The sequence below is a fragment of the Hypomesus nipponensis genome, chromosome 15 (assembly GCF_054491055.1).
Source record: "Hypomesus nipponensis isolate SF chromosome 15, ASM5449105v1, whole genome shotgun sequence".
NCBI lineage: Eukaryota > Metazoa > Chordata > Actinopteri > Osmeriformes > Osmeridae > Hypomesus > Hypomesus nipponensis.
The window spans coordinates 11,301,067-11,324,799 of record NC_140375.1 but is presented as its reverse complement, the minus strand read 5'-3'; the positions used below and the strand labels follow the sequence as shown (position 1 = coordinate 11,324,799).

The window sequence follows — 23,733 nt, the reverse complement described above, 5'->3', positions numbered from 1 at the left end:
CAGAGCAAATTTCCATGTACCTCAATTATGTAGTTTATTGAAGCGCATCTATCATTTAATGGCAAACGTAACATTACACTAAAAAACTGTGGGTACACCTTAATGTTAAATTTTTTGGTTATCCTAAGAAATAATAAATGATTGGTATCACACCATTACCATTTGACTTTTTCTCGTGTCAAAGATGTAGTCAAGTATTAAGACTTGCAATACAAAGAACAGAATAGATAATACTGTATTGGAAAGTTCATACAAAAACATAAATTAAAAAATAAGTTTTAGGTTAGGTTTAAAAACTGTCTAGTGATGCCATTCTGAGCCCCAAATCACTGCACTTCCAAGTCTTAAATTACTTTCAAATGTGGAACCTTTAAAGCAGAAGACAGAGGTATTAAACATCAGGGTCTACATCATGCCATTCCAGCTCTGATGAAGTCCCTAAAATGTCTACTTCCAGAGTCTTCTGGATGGACACAAGGTGCCAGTTTGATCTATTGGTAGACTCAGGGCCCAATTGGAATCCGCAAAAAAAAACTGCATACATTTTTTTTATCAAGTGATTTCTTTGTTTGTTTGTTTGGCAGCAAACTTTGGTCAACAACACCTTTTTTTATATTTCTCTAATTGATCAAGGCAAGCTTGATTTAGTCCGAACAAATGGAATGGATCGAACAGTTCCAAAGAGGTGGAGGGCTTCGCTAACTCAATACATCAATGCCATCGACGGAGAAGCATTTGAAAGTAGACAGAAAAGTCCACTCACTGCAGCTCTAACCATACTGGGATAAAGGTGGTCTCACTGGTAGCAGCAAATGGGATGCAGTGTTTAAAGAAAACTGTCAGCAAAGTAAACAACTGTCCGTTCAAACATTACAAGCTATTTAAAGGTTAAAAGTGAAAAGTACATATTTGCCTACTGTTTCTGTTTAAGTTGATGACAACAACTTCACTTTAATGAAATTAATTCTGTTAGCCAGCGGAAACACAGTGGAGCACCTAACCCCTCTCATCAAGAATGGGACAGCAGCCTCTCCAAACAATATCAGTGTCTAACAGGACAGAAAAGAGCAGACCTCTTAAATTAAGACACATGAGATGTAAAATCCATCAGACATCAGACTTTTTTCTTAGATTGACAATCTAGTCTACCAGTAGTAGTTAAAATATTTACAGTATAAAACAGTTAGCCTCTTTCAAGAGCCACCCCTTTCAAATATAGTTTTTTCGTGTCTTATAAAGGATGTATGAACATGTCCCCTGCTGTTCTCTTCAGAGCATCAATGACGTGGGCCAGACTTGGTCACAACAAAGCGACAACATGTACGTATGCAGCACTCACTAACAGCTCTGACTACAAGTACCAAAATGTCTGCATGACTTAAAATGTAGTTTCAAGTTTCAGAACTCCAGGCAAATGTCGTTTTGTGAGAAGTGTTTGTGAAGGAAATGTGCAGTTGCCAGGGCAAGATCTTAATAGAGATTTCTTAATTAACTGTGCCAGAGAAGGTGCTTACAAAACCAGAGTTCAGTGAATGAAGCATTCCTTTACTTCTAGTTTGGTTGACTGTTAGGGTTTGGGTTAACATAGACCAACACATCTAACCCTTTTTGAGATGGAAATGAGCACCATTGTCTTTTCTATCACTCTGTGCCTGCCATTTTGTCATGAGACCATCACATTATATGCGCCGTACAGTGACTTTCTTGAAAGGAGAACAAAATACAATTCCACACCCTTTTTCCCCATTGAAACATTCACTTTCCATCTATATTCTTCTAAGGCCATTTCCAAAAGTCATCTTGATCATTTAAAACAACTGTGAAGACATCAATCTTCTACAGTTTACGCTTAAATCAATATCCAAACAACGGTTATTAAAAGAAACCTAATGCTGCAGTTTTACTTTCATACACATGCACATTCTGAGGGGTGTCCTGGGAGGAGTTAGCAATGACAGAACAAGGAAATAGAAACTTGACACATCTGATGTTCATCACACACACACACACACACACACACAGAAATCACACACTATCACAATGACCCGGTTCTGAGGCTAATGGGACGATCCAGTTTGTCTCCAGTCCCTCCTCTTCTCCTCCTCCTGTGTGATTTTCATTCCACTCATTATCAGTAAAGCATCATGACCACACACGCCACAGAAAAGGATCAATAGGAGCAGAACATCGGATGTTGCTTGAGATTGGGATCCAGTAAGCATGGAGTTGGCATTAAGTGAACTCTGTGAGTTAACCAGTTATATATCAGTTAAAAAGGGATAGAAAGAGATCCTAGTAAAGGGAGGCAGGCTTCTTCATTGAGTCTCAGACAGTGCACAGGGGGGGTTCTCAGAGAGAGTGAGTCCTAAACTGGTTCATAGAGAGTTCGAGGCCCAGGTAGAACATTCTGGAGGGTATAGGTTCAGACCAGCGACCCTGCTCTGCTCTGAGCCGGCACCATGACGGGAACTGCGCCCATGCGCTCCAGCGTGGCCTGGCTCACCGCGTACGAGTGTGTGTGCTGCCCGTGGGAGCCCATGGTTACAGGCTTGAGGCTCACCGAGCCATTACTCCGAACCATGGTGGGAGGGGAAGGGGCGGAGTTGGTGGTGACCACCAGAGTCTTGGGCGGGGGGAGGGTGTGGCTTCCGTTGGAATAGGCCTGGCGGGCGAGAGGGGCGGAACCCGGGGCGGAACCCGGGGCCGTTGTGGTGGCTGGGGGATGGCCTGTGGAGAAGGTCTGGCGGGTGTCACCGTTGTAACGGGTGTAGGAGTTGGTGTCATAGTTGGGCTTGGGGTTGTGCCAGTAGCGGCTGTTGTATGTGTTGGTGGAGGTTAGCGTGTCGTTTTCTGAGGATGAGGCGTCTGCGTGGAAAGCTTTCACAGACGAAGACCTCTTTGGGGGCAGGTCATCTTCCCTGCAGGGACGTGTCAGGGACATGGCAGGGACAGGGCAGAGCAAAGCAGAGGGCAAAGAAGACAGGTCATGGAAGAGCAGACAAGTCTCAATCAGGCACTTTGACATACTGTAGCACACTTCTGTTTGAACAGGTTTGCGGTTAAAAACACATTATTCAATAACACTTTAACATCAATGCCATTTTCATGCTCTTTTGTGATAATCCAATCCAATAGCGCATGACTCATACGCAAAACCTTGAATAAATCATTTGATTAAGCTTTTATATGGTTTGTGCAGTTTTATATATGAAAGCCTATTTGTAATCAAAGTTGGTGCGATAGCCCCAAAAAATTCATCTAAATAAATAAGGAAAGGTATTTGATCATGACTCATGAAACATACAATGGGGTGAGCACTTTCTCTCTCTCTCTCTCTCTCTCTGCCAATTTAAATTAACTTGAGCTGACAGTAATGGAGATACATTTGATTTATGTGAGGTTGTCAATTAAACTGTCTTAAATTATTTACTGTTAACATATAATGATTTGCCCATTAATATTTCAAACTGCTAGAAGGCGCCTTGCAGCAAGAGCAAGACTCTACCGGCTAGGGACCTACAGTCGGTTTCTATCTACTGCTGCACTCAGATCAGCCAGAAGTCTCTTTATGAACGTCGCCCCACAAACTAAAAACTGATTTGAAATAGAATTGAGAGTCCCTAATGTATTTTGCAATCTCCTATCAACTAACTTGAACAACAATTATCCAATGATTGCCTCGAATACAGAGATTAATTTCAAAAAAGTCACGAAAGAATTTAATTCTATTTCAATTATTAATAATTTGCTTTTAAAATAAATACACCAACCATAACTAGCCTACGTTGCTTTAAAATCAAATCCATTGCAAAAGTGTTTCTGTTGTAATAATAAAGTCATGAAGAATATTGACTGGAGTACAGCTTGGCGGTGATCGATTGTGTCTGAGAGAAGATTGTGATGTGTGAAGTGTGTGAAGCCGCCAGCTAGGACATCTGCATGCAGAGATGCAGTCAAGCCCAAAATGAGACAGATGTTATCCATGCAGACGCTCAGGACCGGACTATTTGAACCACGATTTATCTTCCAAACCAATTTATGAGCTAATCTAGGGAGTAATTTGGACCCCATTTTTTACACCATCAGAACTCCCGAAGAGTGTTTGAAATGACAAAGTATGGTTGATATGAGTGAAAGTTTTGGGGGGAACTACAAGTTTGTGTTTTTGGTGGGGGGGGGGGGGGGGGGTTGTACATTTAAAATTCATATGAACATAATCAACTGAGCATAAACCAGACCGACCCGGATGGCTGATTTGTAGTAGGCCTACAGACACCAGTCTGTACACATTTTCAATGAAGACCACAAAGCTTTATGAATGCAAGACACTGGATTGAGAGGATGGATGGATGGATAAAATGCATGAATGGATGAATCACTGAATTACTCCTCTCAAGGTTTTCATTGTTTCTCTCCCTGATAGTTGGGCGTGTCTCCTGAGAGTTTAGGATGGCTTTTGGATCTGTGAAGCCATTTGTGACATTTTATAACAGTCAAATACAATTTGATTTGACGAATGAATGAATGAATGAATGAATTGATGGATAAATGAATGGATGGATGGATTGATGGGAGGAAGGAAGAGCCACCTGATCTCGTTGGGGATCTCCTCCTCCTCGTACTTGTTCTTGTTCTTCCAGTAGAAGAGCGTGACCACCACCAGCAGGGAGCAGATGATGACAGCCAGGATGCCCGTGGCGATGGTGCCTGCTATCAGACCCACACTCTGGGGCTGGGCTGGGGGGACAGTGGACACACAGGTTACAGATACGTTGGTACTGCGGTAGTGGGTGGCTGTTTAAGTGGGTAGCTGTGCACGTCATTCATTCTTTCATTCATTTCGTAAAACTACTGGACACGTTGAAATTGTTGGTGTGGTATATGTTTTTGATATCAGCCATGTTTCCGATGCTGCCTACCTTTCCCCCCCCCCCACCTCTCAATGACAAATGAAAGTCTAAAAATGTCTGTCTGGAACTGGGACTCAGTCGTGATGGTAATACCTCTTTCACAGCAGAAGTACTAAATCCCAGGCCCTGTGCCTGCTGGTCTACAGAGTCACTCCAGGGCTCCTGAGCATTACAACATGAATAAATCATTAAAACGGGTTGAATGGCCACAGCATGCCCACTAGTCTACTCTAGTCTCCAGTCTCCAGTCTCTACAGTCTCCCTCTCCCTCTCCCTCTCCCTCTCCCTCTCCCTCTCCCTCTCCCTCTCCCTCTCCCTCTCCCTCTCCCTCTCCCTCTCCCTCTCTTACTGGATATGGGGAGTGGGTGTGCTAATGGCATCCGACGTACACCAGAAACGTGCACCAGCTGCTTGCAAGTTTGATCAGGTAGCTCCCACTCTGTTACCACTTAAAACACGTCTGTCAGTTGGAGAAGCAAATGATTCAATTTGGTTGAGTGGCTGTCCATGGCATTTCCAACAGGTGGATTTGCACTCCTAAAAATGCTTTTCAGCTAGCCTGGCTGGGATTGCTAGTTTTGGGAAAAATATGTCCGAACAGGAGCTGTTCGGACCAATCAAATTGTCAGGGCGGGCTTTGTACGATGATGGACAGATGATCAACAGTATCGTAATCAACCACGTCACCAAAGAGCGCTTGGGTTGAATTCGTTTTCAACAAACAACATATTACGTTGCTCTGATTGGTTGTTGGTCTATCCAATTCAGCAAAGAGGCATTTTTTTCCGGGTTCGGTTGAAACACGCCCATAGTCACAGCCCAACGGAGGGGTTTCAGACTCATATTCTGACTAGAATTATGAGTATGACAACGTCTGGCTACCTTTTCAGAGCAGATAGAGCCATTTTTGGTTCAAAATAACCCTACATTGTCAAATGGTTCAACACAGTATTCTTTTTATGAAGAGTGTGAGCTGCAGTAAGGCCCTTCTGCAGGTCCAAAAATGTTTCCTTTTATGCTGTTATTATTTACACAATGCCCAGAGCTACTTACGCGCTACCACCTGCAGGTTGAGCAGACAGGTGCTCTTGCCGATGGCGTTTGAGGAGATGCACTGGTACAGTCCAGATGTGCTGGTGCTGATGTTCCTCAGTGTGACTGTCCCTTGCATCTGGTCTGGGGACACACACAGGGAGAGGAAGGGGGGTTAACACACACACACACACACACAGGCATGCACATCCAGGTATGTAAAGCATGCACACATCCTCACACGGACAGACATTCCTGTCCACACACACTGACAGGAACACACACACACGGATAGGAACACACACACACACAAAGAGACAGGTATACAAACACACACACTTAAAAGTAACTTAGAGTAACCATGACTCCATTGTCAATCATTTGCATTATAGTCAACAGTAAACTCTTGGTCATCATCTAGGTCAAAATGAACAGTGCTGCTTCCAGGGTCTTAGTATGACCACTGCAAAAACACACCTTTAGAGGGTGCCAAACTACCACTACACATTGGAGTGGGGATGTTTCTCAGTCCACTGGAACATGAGGTAATATCATGGTTCACAAAATGACCAATATATTCTGTGCATGAGCTGTTACTTTCAAAACATGCTACTGACTTTAAGAACAGCCCACTGTGCCCTGGGAATTTGAGGAGCACATAGTGAGAGTTTTCAAATCCAGATTGCTGACCTAGATTTCTCTACTGCCCCTTCGCTCTCTTTCACTCTTATACTCTCTCTCTTTCTGTCTCTTTTTCCTTGGCATCCTTCTGTGTTGTTTTACAAAGAAATATAGCCATGGAACTGAGCAGCTTAAAGTCTACTGCCCAAAACAAAAGAGTGAGAGTGAGAGAGAGAGAGAGAGAGAGAGAGAGAGAGAGAGAGAGAGAGAGAGAGTGTGAGAGAGAGAGAGAGAGAGAGAGAGAGAGAGAGAGAGAGAGTGTGAGAGAGAGTGAGAGAGAGAGAGAGAGAGAGAGAGAGAGAGAGAGAGAGAGTGTGAGAGAGAGAGAGAGAGAGAGAGAGAGAGAGAGAGAGAGAGAGCGTGAGAGTGAGAGAGAGACAGAGAGAGAGATAGTGAGAGAGAGAGAGAGAGAGAGAGAGAGAGAGAGAGAGAGAGAGAGAGAGAGAGAGAGAGAGAAAGAAAGAGAGAAAAGAGGCTTGAGAAGGAAGTCTGTAAACAGAGATAGCTATCTTTTCAGCAAATCTCAATAAAAAGCTCACATACAGCAGTTTCAGTATTATGTTTTGACAATAGTTTTGTAGAGGGGCTGGAGGTTTAAGCCCTCAAATGTTATCAACAGAAAAGAAAATCATGTTCTTGTGTTTCCAAGTCAATTTATATTCAAATCATTTTCTTGATGCCAAAGGAAATACAAGATCCCTGAAACACCACAACATTGTCAATATATCCCTGAGGGTAGTTGCATTGAGATGAATTTATCAGTAGTGTATGATGGTGAGCCGACCCTGATTCAACAGTATCTGGAATAATTTCACTTGATCTGGGCTTGATTCCATTATGCCCAGTGTAACATAATGAGCAATCCCAGACCTGCAAACTCCACCCATCCAGCACATCAGATAGGATACATCAAATGATCTAAAAGTGGTAAAGAATTCCAGATATTGTCTGAGGGAGGCGTGGAGGTGAAGTGCAGACACTGAGCTGTGTTCACAGCTGGAAAGAAGAGGAGAGACAGTGACCAGCAAACATACTGTCCTCTACCTCTCAGACCCTCCCAACTCTACTGCCCTGAACATCTAGTAGGACATGATAGATCATTTACATTCTATTTTGCCTTTTGATTGGCTGGTATGTTTTACAACAAACTAAGCCTAGCAGATCTTCATAAGAGTTGAGAGGATTTAGAGATAAAAGGTAGGCAAAGTGTACAGCAAGCCCCAAGCATAATCATAACAAACACCATAATTACATAACATACAGACACACACACATACCTACACCCACTGCAGTATAGATGTAAAGTACAATCTCTCTCTCTCTCTCTCTCTCTCTCTCTCTCTCTCTCTCTCTCTCTCTCTCTCTCTCTCTCTCTCTCTCTCTCTCTCTCTCTCTCTCTCTCTCTCTCTCTCTCTCTCTCTCTCTCTCTCTCTCTCTCTCACACACACACAGAAACAATGTCAGAAACAACTTAAACACACACACACACACACACACACACATACTGAGATCACTGAACCGCACAAGTCACACCCTTCAGGATCAGAGTCAGGGTCTGGTGGGCGGGGCATGGTGTGGCAGATGGGCGTGGCCGGGTGTGTGACTCGTAGAAGATGTGATTTACCAGCAAAGGTGGGGCAAAAGGGCACTCCGACGGCCAGGGGTTTAGTACCTTGCATGGCGGTGTGGGGCAGCTTGGGCAGAGACTCCAGCTTCTCCCAGGAGTAGGTGGGCGTGGGAATCCCCTCATCGGAGCTACACATCAGCATGATGTCACTGCCCACATCCAGCGTGCCCTGGACACGACACGCTGGCACCGAGGGGGGCACTGGGAGAGAGGGGGGGGGCGTTGAAGTTAGTGTGACGTTGATATCATCCACATTTGTTCTTCACAGATACATATTCTTTCTCTCTCGCTCTCTAGCGCTCGCTCTCTGATGGTAATGACACTTTCAAGCCTTCATGTGAACTATTTGAACAGAGGGAGAGGAGAGATAGGGATGGATGGAAAGAAGGATAGATGGATATGGGGAGTGGGTGCTAATGGCATCAGACCTACACCAGAAACGTGCACCAGCTGCTTGCAAGTTTAATCAGGTAGCTCCCACTCTGTACCCACTTAAAACACCTCTCTCTCTTTGCATTTTATAAGGACCCTGGAATGCTCTCGCTCTCTCTCTATCTGTCTGTCTGTCTGTCTGTCTCTGCCTCTAAGGTGGGTTTACCCAGCACGGTAAGGCCGATGACCCCGATGTTGCGCCCCCCTCTGTCCGGGAGGTTGTTAACCAGGCACTGGTAGGTCCCTGTGTCCGTCAGCTGGGTGTTGTTGATGAAGATGGAGGCACTTGTGCTGGGCATGGTGGCCACGAAGCCCACCCTGCCATTCAGGTGGTTGGCAAGGCTGAATACCTGCCCACCTTGGTAGATGATCACCTGAAGAAGGAGGGGAGAAGGAGAGAGAGAGAGCGAGAGAGACAGAGCGAGCAAGAGACATGGAGGAAGACAGTTACAACAGGAAGACAAATGCAATCAAGAGTGCAACAACAACTAAACTACAACAATGTCAGTAAAGGAGTCTAACAACTGGATCTACTGACGTAGTTAGCCAACACTAGAGGGCACCCTTGCACTGTAAAAAATCTACTTGATCGGGATTATATATTTTTATATATATATATATATATATACACATATATATACATAATATATGTATATATATATATATTATGTATGTATATATATTATCCCTAACTAGGTAGTTACATGGTTTATAATGTAACCTTTAATCTAACTATGGCCTCATGTTAACTCTTCATGACCAGGACACCAAAACCTGCTTACTTAGTGTGACATAATTACTAGCCTGGTTTTGATCTCCCCTCAAATCTAAAAGCACTGGTTGTACTCAGTGATGTAAACATAATGTCAAAGCATCAAAAAGAAAATTCACATGGCGATTGAACTTGTGTGGGTCGTTTGTGAGAGCAGATTGTTACAAGAGCTTGAGGTGTTTGAAAGCTTCACCCCAGCTTTGAACTTTCCTGAATGAACAACTCATTTGCAGCCCACCCTCCACATGAAGAGTACCTCACCCTCCGAGCTGGCTCACAAAGACACGTTGGCAGGGGGCTTGGTGGGGGGGGGAGGGGAGCGGGTATCAGAGGGGCTATTCACTCGTGTTTAAAAAGAAGCCTCATTGAACTGGCATGTTCAAAGGCCTAGTCAGGCACTGAACCAGAGCTCTATGGTCCCCCTCTCCCCCGCCCCCCATCCACCCACCCGCCCCACTCACTCACACACACATACACACACACACACACACACCCACTACCATCCACTTCACACACACACAAAAAAACACACTTGAACACTGCAGTAGCACACACTGCTGCCTGCTTAACGGTTGTAAATTGCGGTAGCGCAATTTCCTGAGCGTTGTGTGCTTGGTCCCTGTTATGTGCAGATGAATAGGCAGCTCCTCAGCTGTGATAAGATCCCAGAACGCCACTGCAGCCAGAGAGTGTGTGTGTGTGTGTGCGTTTACGCCAGTGTGTTTAGTGTGTTTGGAAACACATTTGGAAAACGCATGTTTGTATTTGTGTGCGAGCATGACTGCATGTGTGTGTGTGCCAGTGTATTTTTTCTCATGTATTTGTAAGCGTGTGTGTGTGCCCACCCATGTACCTATGTGTGTTCATGCCAGTGTGTTAGATGTGTTTGTAAGTGTGCATGCATGTGTGTGTGTTCTTCTTCAGTGAGTCTCTCCAGCAGTCTCCAGAGCCAGACACTGAGTGAGTCTGCTTCTCTGTCCTGATCCTGAGCCTGCAGTAGCTCTACCGGCTGACGTCACCATAGCGACCCGGTTGTACCTCTCCCTCCCGCTTCCAACTCATAACCTGTGACAATAAGCTGCATGTTGTCTGAAAGTGATACAATCACTCACACGCAACTGCATGTGGTGTGTGTGATGCCAGAGTGTGTTCCTGTAATATCCTGTGCCGTGTGTTTTTTGTGCCCGTACATGTCTGAACTTTAGTGTGTGTGTGTGTGTGTGTGAGTGTGTGGGGGGGGGGAGTTTATCCATGTGTGCGTGAGATCACCTTGCCTCTCATGTGACCTCGTTGGCTACGTTGAGCGGCGCAGGAAAAAAAGAGGTCATGGCCCCCGTGCAGATGGCGTCATGACAGAGCGAACACACTGACCTCAGGTCCAACGCTACTTGTTACCACCCTGCTACCTCCACACCCTCATCCCATCCAACCCTCCACACCCTCACCCCATCCAACCCTCCACACCCTCACCTCATCCAACCCTCCACACCTTCCCCCCATCCAAACCTCCACACCCTCACCTCATCCAACCCTCCACACCTTCCCCCCATCCAACCCTCCACACCCTCAACCCATCCAACCCTCAACACCCTCACCCCATCCAACCCTCCACACCCTCACCCCATCCAACCCTCCACACCCTCACCCCATCCAAACCTCCACACCCTCACCTCATCCAACCCTCCACACCCTCACCTCATCCAAACCTCCACACCCTCACCTCATCCAACCCTCCACACCCTCACCTCATCCAACCCTCCACACCCTCACCTCATCCAACCCTCCACACCCTCACCTCATCCAACCCTCCACACCCTCACCCCATCCAACCCTCCACACCTTCCCCCCATCCAACCCTCCACACCTTCCCCCCATCCAACCCTCCACACCCTCACCCCATCCAACCCTCCACACCCTCACCTCATCCAACCCTCCACACCCTCACCCCATCCAACCCTCCACACCTTCCCCCCATCCAACCCTCCACACCTTCCCCCCATCCAACCCTCCACACCCTCACCCCATCCAACCCTCCACACCCTCACCTCATCCAACCCTCCACACCCTCACCTCATCCAAACCTCCACACCCTCACCTCATCCAAACTCCACACCCACACAGTCTTTAAAACCAGACTGCTGCAGTAATTCCCCAATATACCTATGTAACCTTAACTCAAAAATGTACCTGAAATAATTTGTCATATTTATCAAAGTCATGGTATCGGAATAGACTTTAACCCATTACTTTCCCAAGACTGTAATCAGTCTGCATTCCCTCTTAAATATCTCTAAAATATACCCAAACGCTACTCTAGCCAAGCGAAACTACATACTGTCTGGGAAAAAAACACTGGTTAATCCTCTATACCTTCAAAGACCCACTATCTCTCACACTCCTCTCAGTTCCATTCTATATCTTTCACCAATCTCTTCCACCACAACCCTGTTTGAAACAAACCCCCCCCTCTCTCCTCTGTCACCTTCAGTCTACAGTATATCCTTCAACAATTTCTCCCACGGTAACCCTGTTTCAAACACTTGGTCGTGCATCGCAGCCTTCCTTTGGTGATATAACTGAAGCATCTGCTCAATCGCCTGCTCCACCCACCCTGAATTGGTAGGTGGGATACGTGTTTATGTCCACTACCACTGCCATGCCCAGAGCACCTCTCTCCACCCCACACCCCCCCACACCACCTGCCCTTTCCTTACAAATCAACCTTACAGTGTGTTTGAACTCGTTTGCGTGTGGATGGGTGTGCGTGTTTGCGTGCGGACGTATACGTGGGTGCATGTGTATCTGGATTATGTCACACCTAGGGCTCAAGACAACATTTCATTAGTCCAGAGGAGGAAAATTGACAGATTTGTTTCCAGGTCTGCTGTCCGACACAGCGCCTGCCTCTCTATCTGCCTTAATCTGGGATCCACAGGAAAGGATAAACAAACACTAAAGTATTTAGCAGCTTGACTGTGGATCTTAGCATTTAGCAATTGAGGCCGGCTTCATACTGGCGAAGCTGCTGGGAAGGTTGGTTCACGCTTTAAGTGCTCTGACAACAATTACAACACAATAGATGAGGCAGAATAGACAGAGATGGAGGGGGAGGGGTGTAGTGGAAGGGAAGGGTTCACTCTGAAGTTTATTTTGGTACCTTTGAGGGCGTTTAGAATCGGGCGGCACGTCACATGGTAAAGTTTCACCATTCCCCAGAAATAGTTTTGGCCAGGGACTCATGCCAAGGCAGTTAAAGCTTCAGAATGTAACGGAAGGAGGCACAACGCTGCTGATGTCCTCCTTTTGAAACCTGATGCCTGGTATCGAAGATACAGTAAACAACCTGGTGCCGAAATGAATCCCTTCTCCTCCTCATCTCCTCAGAAGGACTACAATCTAAACAGACGGTTGAAGCACCAAGCGGGAAGCCTGCACCGGTACATAAACACTTCAATGGAACTACAGGGAAGGGAGAGAGAGTATAGAGTTCCATCCCGCTCTAGCATGCATACAGTCTTGGTAGGAGGATTGTGGGGTAGGAGTGCTGGGAGTGTCCATACTGCAGGGGAGGGGGACCAAGAGAAGGGATGTTTGAGAGAAAGAGGGAACACGAGTAAGAGAGATAGCTTGTGAGTGTGTGTGTTAGTGTGAGAGCGTAGAGGCTCTGTTCAGTAATTAATAATGGCCTTTTGTCTTTGTCTATAATCCCACACGACAGCTACTTCCTCACACGTGACCTTGACCTTGTATGTGTCAGCATTAGGCAGCAGCACTGAACCGAACTGCTGTCAATGTTTTGGACAGCTAACCAGCTAGGTTCACGCATAGCAGGTGTCCTCACAGCACCTGAAGGAGCTGCGCCTGTCCCTGGGCAGACACTGTGGACCGCAGCCTTCTAATGAGACTGTGACTGTTGGTGGACAGGCGACGTGTGATGTGCCTCAGTTTGGGAGCTAATGACCTGCTAGACTCATGACACGTGTCTGCAGGGATGGAGTGTTGGCAGATGACAATACCCATGCACACAATATGTCGTGCTAGAGAGTGAGTATATGTGCAAAGCAGACATGCATGTGCTGATAACGTGCTAGGCCACTACCTGAGGTATACAATGTGTTTGGTCTTGCTAATCCCCTATGGTAGATACAGTATACACTACACACACACATACACTCATGTGCACAAACATGCACACACACGCATCACATCTGTATCCTGTTGAGAATACATCCGCACCACGTGAATGATGTGAGCGGAATCATTCCTTCCTGCTCGAACCTTCCAGAAACAGCAGCTCACCTTTCCGCTCCCTCCACCTCTCCGCCCCTCGGCCCTTCCACCCCTCCACCCCCACGGCCCATCTCAGTGAAGCATCTCAGTGATGCTTACGTGAACATGTTGCCCGAGCAGGCTTAAAGGAGGTCAGGACTGCCAATAACGTCTCCCTTGTTTCACTGTGGGATGTGTGTGTATCTTGTTTTTTGTACTGCATCTATATGTGTGTGTGTGGTGTAACCTTGCATGTAGGTGTGCTCATGTGCATGGTGCGTGTGTTCTGAATCTGAATCCGTAGATTCCGTCTGGATATTTTCCATTTGGACGCATCCCTACCTATGGGTGTATATTTAGTAAACTGTTTAGAAACTGTGTGTGAGATGTACATGTCTGCAAAACAATGCCACTGTCCGTCCGTGTGTTCGTGTGTATCCGTGTGTGTCTCCGTGCGTGTGTGTGTGTGCATGTATGCGTGTGTTTGTGTGCATGTATTTAGTGCGAACAGCTGCTCTTGTGGGGCCTGTGGTGAGCGCGCGTTAATTAGTGCAGAAGATCATCATGCGTTATGTGGCCGGGGCTGAGAGTGGCGGAGGCAGGTGAGGTTCAGGGGCCCTGCAGCTGCACAGGAAAACTACTCAGATGGAATCAAAGAGGCCAGGAGAGAAACCTGTGCTCTCTCTGTTTGATGGCTACACAGCATACACACCCCCCCCACACACACACACACACACACCTCCATACACACACACACACCATGGCCTCGGTTTGGCCATGGAGCAGCTTGAATTCATCCGGTCCTGGCTGGACTTTCAAAGCCTTGTCTGCACATGCTCCATGGTTGACAGGGAATACTCCAGTAAAGATGATGGTGGGTCAGGTACATAATGAGCTGTACTGGGCAGCCCTCCCCCAGCCCAGAAGGGGGCCTGATGCCTCAGGGCCAGAGTGTTACTGGCTGCCATACAGGTTGGCTTTAAGAGCTCCAATCAATTCTACAGACAGCCAATCCCTACACACTAGGTATCTAATGGACTATGGTAAATCTGAGTTGATGGTAGTTTGATGTTTGTTGAAAGTCTACATAGGCCCTTTAGGGGCCCCTGCAAAATAAAGTAATACCGCGTACAGCTATGGTGCTATACTGGCCCTCTGTATAGCGGGTTAGGTTCTAAGCAGTGTGCCAGAAATAGTGCCCACGTCACGGTAGGAGTGGATGATGCTCGGCGTTACGCTGTGGAACTGGCCTCAAGGTTCTCTTACAGCTTTACTTCATAACAGGCACTTTCCTGGGGTTAGTAACTATCAACCCACGCTCACGTTTGCTTCCTCATCCAACTCTCTATCCCTCATTTTATTTTCATTACCACTTCTTGTATCAGCGCACTGTTCCAAAAGGCTGGTCAAAAAGGCTTTTACAGACATTTGTGTTCGGTTGCATTGGGCGACGCAACATACATTTACATTTAGTCATTTAGCAGACGCTCTTATCGAGAGCGACTTATAGTAAGTACAGGGACATTCCCCAGAGGCAAGTAAGGTGAAGTGCCTTGCCCAAGGACACATCACGAAGGCAGGGAACCGAACCGGCAACCTTCTGATTAATAGCCCAATTCCCTAACCGCTCAGCCATCTGACCCCCTACATACAACACAGTAGGGTGGATCTGTGTACCTGCTCTGGCTGGTTGGCATTGGACAGCGGTATGACCATCCAGATAATGTTGAGGTTGTTGAGAGCAGCACTGGTGGTGAAGGAGCAGGGCAAGATGGCCGCCTGGCCGCGGGCTACCTGAATACTGCTCTGGCTCACGGTCACGTCCAACGCCCTCACAGACACTGCAGAGGAAAACAGAGGAGGAGAGACAGAAAGAGAAAAAAACAAATATTTTATGAGATAACACTGTGTCTAAACTTGAAAGAGACCTCAACAAAGAACATTAAACAACATTTGATATCATGACTTTATTTAAAGAGATTTTAATTCCCTTCTCTTTAAGTTATAAATAAACCAATAACCAAAATAACTACAGTCACAATATTATCCCAGAAAAGTCACACAAACTGCATATTTTAGTAGGGTAGCTTTAGAAAACACTGTAACCACTGTGCATCACTACTATTTTTCACAAGAAAAGGTCATGTCTAATTATACCATGCATCTCTGTTTCAATGCTCACTCAACCATTACATCTATACAGGGTACAAAACATTATTTTTCTAAACTTAGTTGATAACTAGGGTCTTTGTTTAAACTGCTGAATGAACACCACATTAGGAAATATCTCAAACAATATGTTAAGGCTAAATGTAGGAAAAAAAGCTGACTTGTCAAGCATGAATACAAACAATGTTTCTTTTCTAAGCTGCACGTTCACAAGCTAGAATTAGCGACTGCATTTACAAACAACTATATGAATATAGCCTATTGAGTCTAATGATAACCTTTTTAATGCTCTATATCTTGAATGCTTGGTGAAACACATTTTCCGAAACACATTTTCCGAATGAGATGCTATCACCTCTAACCAACAACCCAGTATCCTGCCCAGCTGTCAAAATGTTGCTAACTGTAATAGAAAAATATGTTCGAGCATCCTATTTCTGGAGCAGCTAAGCACATTAAGGCCTAAATTGAGTTATATCTCTCCCACAAACATACGTCTACGTCCCAAACCCGGTGGGGAGCCATCTTATCTCAACACAATACCCGTAATCAAATTAGGAGAAATTGGGCATGTCCTGAGAATTGTCCTTGTAGCTGTTATATGCTCAGACGTAAGAGGGTGATTATGGCATAAGCTGATATATCCTAGGTGGGAGTACAGAAGAATATGGCTGCTGGAGCCAGCTGGTATCTCCCGGCCGACAGACTGCTCTCTGCTCACTGGCTGTCCACAGACACGTCCTACGCTCTCCTCTGGCAAAGGCCCCAGACTGCCAGCCATCAGTCTGCAGCGAAAGCTACGGAGCTGAACTACAGAAATATGAGCATATCATATTACCGCTCATAGTAAACGATCTGTGGGGATCTGTTAGGGAACGTAATACGATTGTAAAGACTTTGTGACTTCCTCTTGTGGAAAAAGACCTGTGAATTAAGAAGTAGCCCCATGGGATAATGTACAATTGCACTAATACTCATCTGTACTAGTTTCTGTTGTGTACTAGACTTCCACATCCCCCTTGGGATATTGGCTGTAAACTCTTAATGTGTGGATGTTGTCTCTGGAGTGTATAATCTTATTCAATCACATCTCAACAGCCTCCTAATCTCCAATATCCTTCTATAGAGAAAGAAAGAATGACTTCCTGTCAGTGAAACAATCTTCTCATGGGAGATTATACTTTTATAGAAGTCTCAGCAATGGCCTGAAGTCACTCTATCACTAACCAACAAGCCTTGAAGGAATTCTTGATATCCAAAGATAGAATATTTAACACAGTGTCTCAAAGCTTCTGTACAGTGTTGACACAACACCCCCCTGCGTGACCCTTGGTACCAAATTCTTCCACACCACCTCAACCTCTGTGAGTTGGAGTCTCTATCTGACTGAGCAGGAGAGTAATCCTGTTTCACACTCAGCAGATAAAGTATGCCAACAAGAGAAAAGGAAGGGTTAGTTGCGAAGGGAGGAGAGAAGGAGTAGGAGCTCCAGGCGGAGAAATCCAAGGCGCATCAGCTTATCCTCCCAAACTCCTCCAAGGCTCCTGCTATGTTCTGCTCTCAGCAGCTGGAGTCTCATTTTTTCCAAACCTGGATTAGAGAAGCGAGCCGCCCAAACTGCCTGTAAGCCCTGCTGACCTCACAACAAACCACAGACGTCTTTGCGAGCTGGGGGGCAACGTGTGTGGATGCCCGTTAGGGACAAACAGAGCAGAAAACAAGAGAATGCACACTGGAAACCATGATACCTTTCTGAGAAGGGATTTGATGTTCATGTCAGTTCTGGATTCTAAAAGTGATATCATTGTTGCAGTGCACTCATTGTCTCAGCAAGAGAAAAATCTGATCATTGCTGGGATTGCCTCATTATTGCACAGCAACGATTTAGCCAATGGCCCTCCTCTCCAGCATGGGATTATGACTGAAGCCCTGCCCATGTTAGTTTACTCCCGACACAAACACATTTCAGTTTGATTTTAGGTTTATGTCAATTGTTCAAATGAACCCATTGTACTAGTGCTGGGCTCAAACAAAAATGGTGCCCTCCTTTATGAGTGGTGAAACCATTTCTGAGGATACAGATGTTTGTGGGACTGGGGGACAGAACAGCCCCTCCTCTGTCACCACTTCCTCTTAACTTAGCCAGGAATCATGGCCTACTCAAGTACTTAGTAGTGCATCTTGAAACTAATGGAATGGTGAGTCACAGCCTGTTAACAGTTGCAGTATCTAACACGTTTCAACCCCACTTTACACACACAGACATACGGTAGGCACACACATACACACACGCACATACTGTTCAGAGACACGCGCACACACACACACATACACACACACACACAGCAACATGCAAAACAACTCCGACAGAAACAGTGGCTAACAGGACAGTTAGGAAGAAAATACAGGTGAAAGGAGACCGTGTATACGTAGATATGAACTTCCAGATCTTCTGAGAATTATCCATTACATGTGTGATTACATGACTCACATTTTCCTAAACCAATAAACACCTCCATCCACACATAGAAAGGTCCATGTTTCTGTGCAGGAAGATGGCAGTGTTGGTGCCCAGCGTTCTCTGCTGCTCAGGGAAGAGCTTCTCATACATAAGTTAGCCCTTTCTTGCTCAGAGACAGAGGTAGCCCTGCCGGTTCCATGTCAGAGAGCTGCGGCTCCATGTCGCTACCACCCCATGGTCCAGCGGAACTGTACTGAACCCCCCCAAGCAGTCCTGTTCTGTTCAGTTCTGTCCTGAGGGGTGTTCCTGTCTCCCAGTCTGTCTGAGGAGAACGCTACTCTGACGAGTCACCCAACCCACCCCACTCCGTTTAGTTTACAGTGCTGGTGCCATTACTATTTTATAAACAAACATTCTCCCCATACTACTGTCTAGCAGCCCTCCAGCCTTGCCTTGGGATGGTGGAGAGTGGCTTGGCCTAACAATATCGACTGGCCTAACTGCTGCACAGTTCCTCCCTAGCCCTGGTTCCCTGGTGGAACCAGGCATGTCTGTGGATCTGACTGGAGTGCACAAGCGTAATGTTAATGCGGTGGTCCTAAGACTTGCGGGCTAGGGAGTTAGTCGGGTATTGAGGTCTTCCTTCCTCTACTTGTGATCTAGAGTATCAATCAGGACCCAACCGTGGGGGGTAAGAGCAAAGGAGAAGGAGGACGTGGGATGAGAGGGGAGAGAGGGAACGGGGAGGTGGAGAGAGGAATCGGGCCGCAGAAAAAGATGTGAGAGGAGGGAAAGAAGGATAGAGAAAGAAACAAAGACAACGGGGGGAAAGATGAAGGAAACACAAAGGAGAGAAAGAAAGAGACAGTAAAGAAAAGCGGGGGGGGGGGGGGGAGGAGGCGTGTGTTTCCAGGGAGCACTAATTGAAAAAGTCACCTTAGGCAGTAGTAGAAGAGCCTTCGGCGAGGCTCCGTTTAAACAGCTTTCTCCTTTCATCCGGGAGCCAAGTGTCAAAATTCCTGTTTATTAATGCATAGAAACCCATACCTCTGAGAGACCACCTCCCTCCCTGCATCTGTGTGTGCGCGTGTGTGTGCATCAGTGTGTGTGTGTGTGTGTGTGCGTGCGTGTGCGTGTGTGTGCATCAGTGTGTGTGTGTCTTTCTTGCTCTCTCCCGAGTTTGTGCTCCCCCTCTATATGACTCTCTGCTCTCATCTACTATCCTCTCTGTGTCATCACAGGCGCACCTATGCCTGAGTAAAACAAGCACTCTCTCTCTTGGATGAGAGAATCATAAACAGGTTTCTCTCTCTCTCCCCCCCCTTCTCTCCTTCTCTCAGCACACCGCCGCATGCTGGTTCATTTGCATCGCAGCCCTGTGCTTTTATTCATAGGGGGGTTCTTTTATTCATGGCCTCACTTTTATTTCTGTTTCAAACAGATGCCTGTGATGCTCTGATGTGACGTGCCTCTGGCTGTGTTGGACCGGGCAGGCAGGCAGGAGGAGGTAAACACACCCGTCTCTCCAGGAGAAGCAACGGCCTGACCACCCCCTAACTAGGATGCGGGCCAGACTGAAATAGACACTTCTTTAATCTGTCTCTCCCACTGGAGCTCACGTCCAGCTGCCAGCCTCCACACGACAGTATCTCCACCCTTCCACCCTACCAGCCTCCCACACCTCCCCACTACCCCCACTCCTAACCCCACACCCACTCTCGGAAAATCACCAATCTCCAATGCTGTGAAACAGCAGCCGATACCATCGAGTGTTGGTGCAGGAGCGAGTTGGAGTTGCCATCTCTTCCGCGTGCACCGCACCACACTGGACCCGGTGGCCTCGATCGGGATGAGCTCACCTCGGGACGCAGACAGGCTCCGCCGGGCCCCGAACAAAGGATTCCCACGCTTTGTAAAAGTGACTTTGAGGGCAGAACCAGGCCCCCTCCATGCCAACACACCGTTGTAAACACAGAAGGTTATTTGTTCTTGTCTTTGTAGGGGGCCCGTGGGCTTCACAGTATGCTGGGTTCACACACTAGGCCCTCTGATGTGTGCGAGGCGTGGGTGGGGGGGGGGACCCGCCCGGCGAGGGTCTGGGGCCCCTGAGTGAATCTCAGGTGGTAGTTGTGTCTGTACCCAGCTGCTCGTTGGCAACTCATCAACCACGAACGCTCACAGCTCAGCCAGGATGCACAAGAACAACAACAGACTACAGCCACCGTCTCTGAGACAGACATTTAGAGTAACGTGTGTCATCTGTTGGAGTCACTGTCGTCTTAGGAGAAACTACCAACTGTTCAATCAGGAAGTCATTGAAATAAAAAAAAATGGTGTCGCTCGCTGTAACTGAAATCGTTTGTCGTCTAGGTTTGCTCTTGCAGTGTGTCCCGTCATGCTAGCTGCTAGGGTATGTACGTGACAGCAAGCGTGACACTGAGGCGGAGGCCCACTCACTGGGATCAGGGGGGCCACATTATAAAAGGCACCTCATTCATTATTCACAAACAAACAAGCTAGCCCTCCCCTCAACACACAGCCTTCTCTATACAGTAGCAGAACTGTAACAAAGGAAAGGCTCTAGCCTAGCCTAGCTGTACTAGCTCTAGTTTAGTCTAGTCTATGCTGACTTGACCTGGCCTGGCCTGGCCTGGTCTGGCCTAGCCTGGCAGACATTGTCTGTCTGCCATGCTGACTCTCCCTGGTTTGTGTGGGTCAGGGTCCTTGGCTGGGGAATTCAGTAGGTCAGCGGACGAGGTCAGCGGACAAGGTCTTAACTGAGGCTACCTTACAATGTAAACAATATTGCTCAAATATAATAATTTAGCAGTCTGAATAGCTTAGCTGCAAATCCTACTGTACAGGGCTGTAGAGATGTGTTGTTTAGACGTTACTGCCCTACACTTGTTGGCCTATGTACAACCATATGAGACCTGAGCCAGCTTCTCAACAGGCTACTGTGGACTGCCGGCTATCTCGCATATGGCACTCGTGCATGAGTCAGAGAACCCACACACGCCATGTGTCCTCTCTCGTTTGATATCACAGAAAACTGTGTGTTTTAAAACGGAGATGCGATTGTTTGAGAGGTGCTAAGTAAATCTTGTGGTGACTGTTGTTATCAGTGTAGGAAGCAAAGAGCAAGAGAGAGGGACAGAGAGAGAGAGAGAGAGAGAGAGAGAGAGAGAGAGAGAGAGAGAGAGAGAGAGAGAGAGATAGAGAGAGAGAGAGAAAGAGAGAAACGCACACTCCACTCAGTGAGTGAGCAGAAAGTTAAAGTAGGCCATGGCCCCTCATGCACAGATTAACCCCAGCACTGGAAGACTGCTAAAGCTGCAAACAGATGGCTCCCCACATGCAAAAACACACACGCGTGTGCACTCACAATTTGCATGTGTCATGCATGCAAACATGGCTGGCTCATGTAACTGTGGGCATGATACAACACTGCCACAGGCTGTGCCCTGTCCATACACCTCGTAGTAACACTGGATCCGGTCACAAGCTGTTTGTTCCTGAAGGCTGGTCAGCAGAGGGACTTTCCTTACCTCAGCACTGGCCAGGTCTGTGCAAGTGAACTACATGCCCTGTAATCTGGATCACTTCACAGTCAGGGAGCTCTCTATCAGCAGAGTAGTAATGCCAATCTACTCCCTCCCTTCCTGGCTGTTGTGTGTGTGTGTGCGGGGGTGTCTGTGGGTTGGTGGGTGTGGTTTTACCATCTCTGTAGGCTTTCAGTGTGTTTGTGTACACGTGTGTGTTTGTTTATGTGTGTGTGTGTGTGTGTGTGGCCTGGCAGCGTCCTGACCTCCTCTGCAGGTGGAGTAAGCCTCTCAGCTAGCCTGACATGACCTGTTGCTGCCTGCCGATCACAGGGCTATTCTAGGACCCAGCATCTTGGCAAAGCAAGCCTGGTATGGCCTGGTATGGCCTGGCATGACATGGCCTTAGTCCCAGGGAGTTCACCCGTCTAACTGGTAACTAAGAAGGAAAACTCATGTATATGAAGACAGCCTCAAAATATGAAAATGAAACAACCTGAGTCGATGCCATTCCCACTTTAAACTGTTCCCCAGTGTGAAATAGGCATTTAATGAATGGTAACCTTGGAGTGAACTTCAGCTCAACTCCCTCAGGCTCACCTCAGCAGGATGAGGGGGTGCCACACGTAAGTCCAGGCCGTGTGAAAAAACTCAATTAAAACCTCAAGTAACAGCATCTCTAGGTTATAAGTGGTGTATTTTAGATCCCTGAGACAGACAAGACACCTCCTGGTCTTAACCAGAACTGAACCATGGGCCATACCAACAGGACAACACTATGAGCTTGCTGAGTCCCCAGGCTGACTAAACGGACCGCTGATTGTAACTCTGAGTCTGTGCTTCATAAATATAAAACCCGTATGAACCAGTCAGGGGAGACACTGCAATGGGAGTCAGGAAGAGGGCAGTTCTGACTATGCTCTCCAGTGGCTGTCAAAAGGGTGCGCTGCTAGGCAAAAGGCGGGTGGATGGACAGGTGATGGGGGTGACTGAGGGGGTGGGGCTGCCTTCACTAAAATATACGTATTTTTCAAAGGGGGGAGAGGAGAGAGGAAAGGCAGTATTTTAGAGGGGAAGTGGTCATAATGCACAGCCTCCCAGCTGGACAGATGAGCACTGTCAGGCCAGTACTGACTGACTGACAGAGGGAGACATTTTAAAAGCCACTGTCAGATCCACCCAGCTGCCACCGCAGTGCAGCCCTCCGAGACGTCCCCCGAGACGTCTTCAAAGCCACCGTCACAACACACACACAACCCCGCTGACCCCTCACCCCACACTTGGTCCAGGTCAGACAGATAGAGGTCAGGGGTCAAGTGACTGGGGTCAGCTTTAACCATGAGCAAAAGGCACTCTAATCTCAACCTGAATGTATTTGTTCATGTTGTCGAGCAATCTCTTTTGATTGTGTTTTTGGGGGATGTTTTTGTTAATGTCCATGTCATCTCGTTACAAAGGTGTAGAACTTTGTGTTCCAGAAAGACAAAATCAACCTGCTTAGCTACAGCAAGGACTGTTCTGTACTCAGCCACAATCATACATCACACTAGCATCTGTCTTCAAACCACCTCTGTAACATTGCCACTATTAGATCACAGCACATTGACAAAAATATCTGCATCTCTGCTTCCATCCTCGGATAGATGTGCATGCACACACACACACACACACACACACACACACACACACGCATATACACAATAATCTAAATGTGTGTTTGCATGTGTGTGTTTGCATGTGTGTGTGTGTATGTGTGTGTTCAAGAGTGTGTGGTTGTATGTGTGTGCGTCAGTGTGTGAGAGAGGATCTGGGTGCTGTATCAGTGCCTTTGATGTGAG

The 23,733-nt window shown here is 46.9% G+C and overlaps 1 protein-coding gene across 1 annotated transcript in view; it reads right to left on the bottom strand.

The window, feature by feature from the left end:
- Nucleotides 1–210: 210 nt before the first annotated feature.
- The window catches only part of igsf11 (immunoglobulin superfamily member 11), a 67,903-nt gene continuing 44,380 nt past the window's right edge, over nt 211–23,733 (bottom strand). Inside the window, exons 3-8 of the mRNA XM_084675016.1 lie at nt 15,401–15,564; nt 8,849–9,056; nt 8,296–8,451; nt 5,964–6,086; nt 4,590–4,737; nt 211–2,918 (exon numbers count right to left, since the gene is read on the bottom strand). Of these exons, the coding sequence (XP_084531142.1) occupies nt 2,423–2,918; nt 4,590–4,737; nt 5,964–6,086; nt 8,296–8,451; nt 8,849–9,056; nt 15,401–15,564 (1,295 nt within the window). The 3' untranslated portion in view covers nt 211–2,422. The remainder of the gene's footprint in view (nt 2,919–4,589; nt 4,738–5,963; nt 6,087–8,295; nt 8,452–8,848; nt 9,057–15,400; nt 15,565–23,733) is intronic.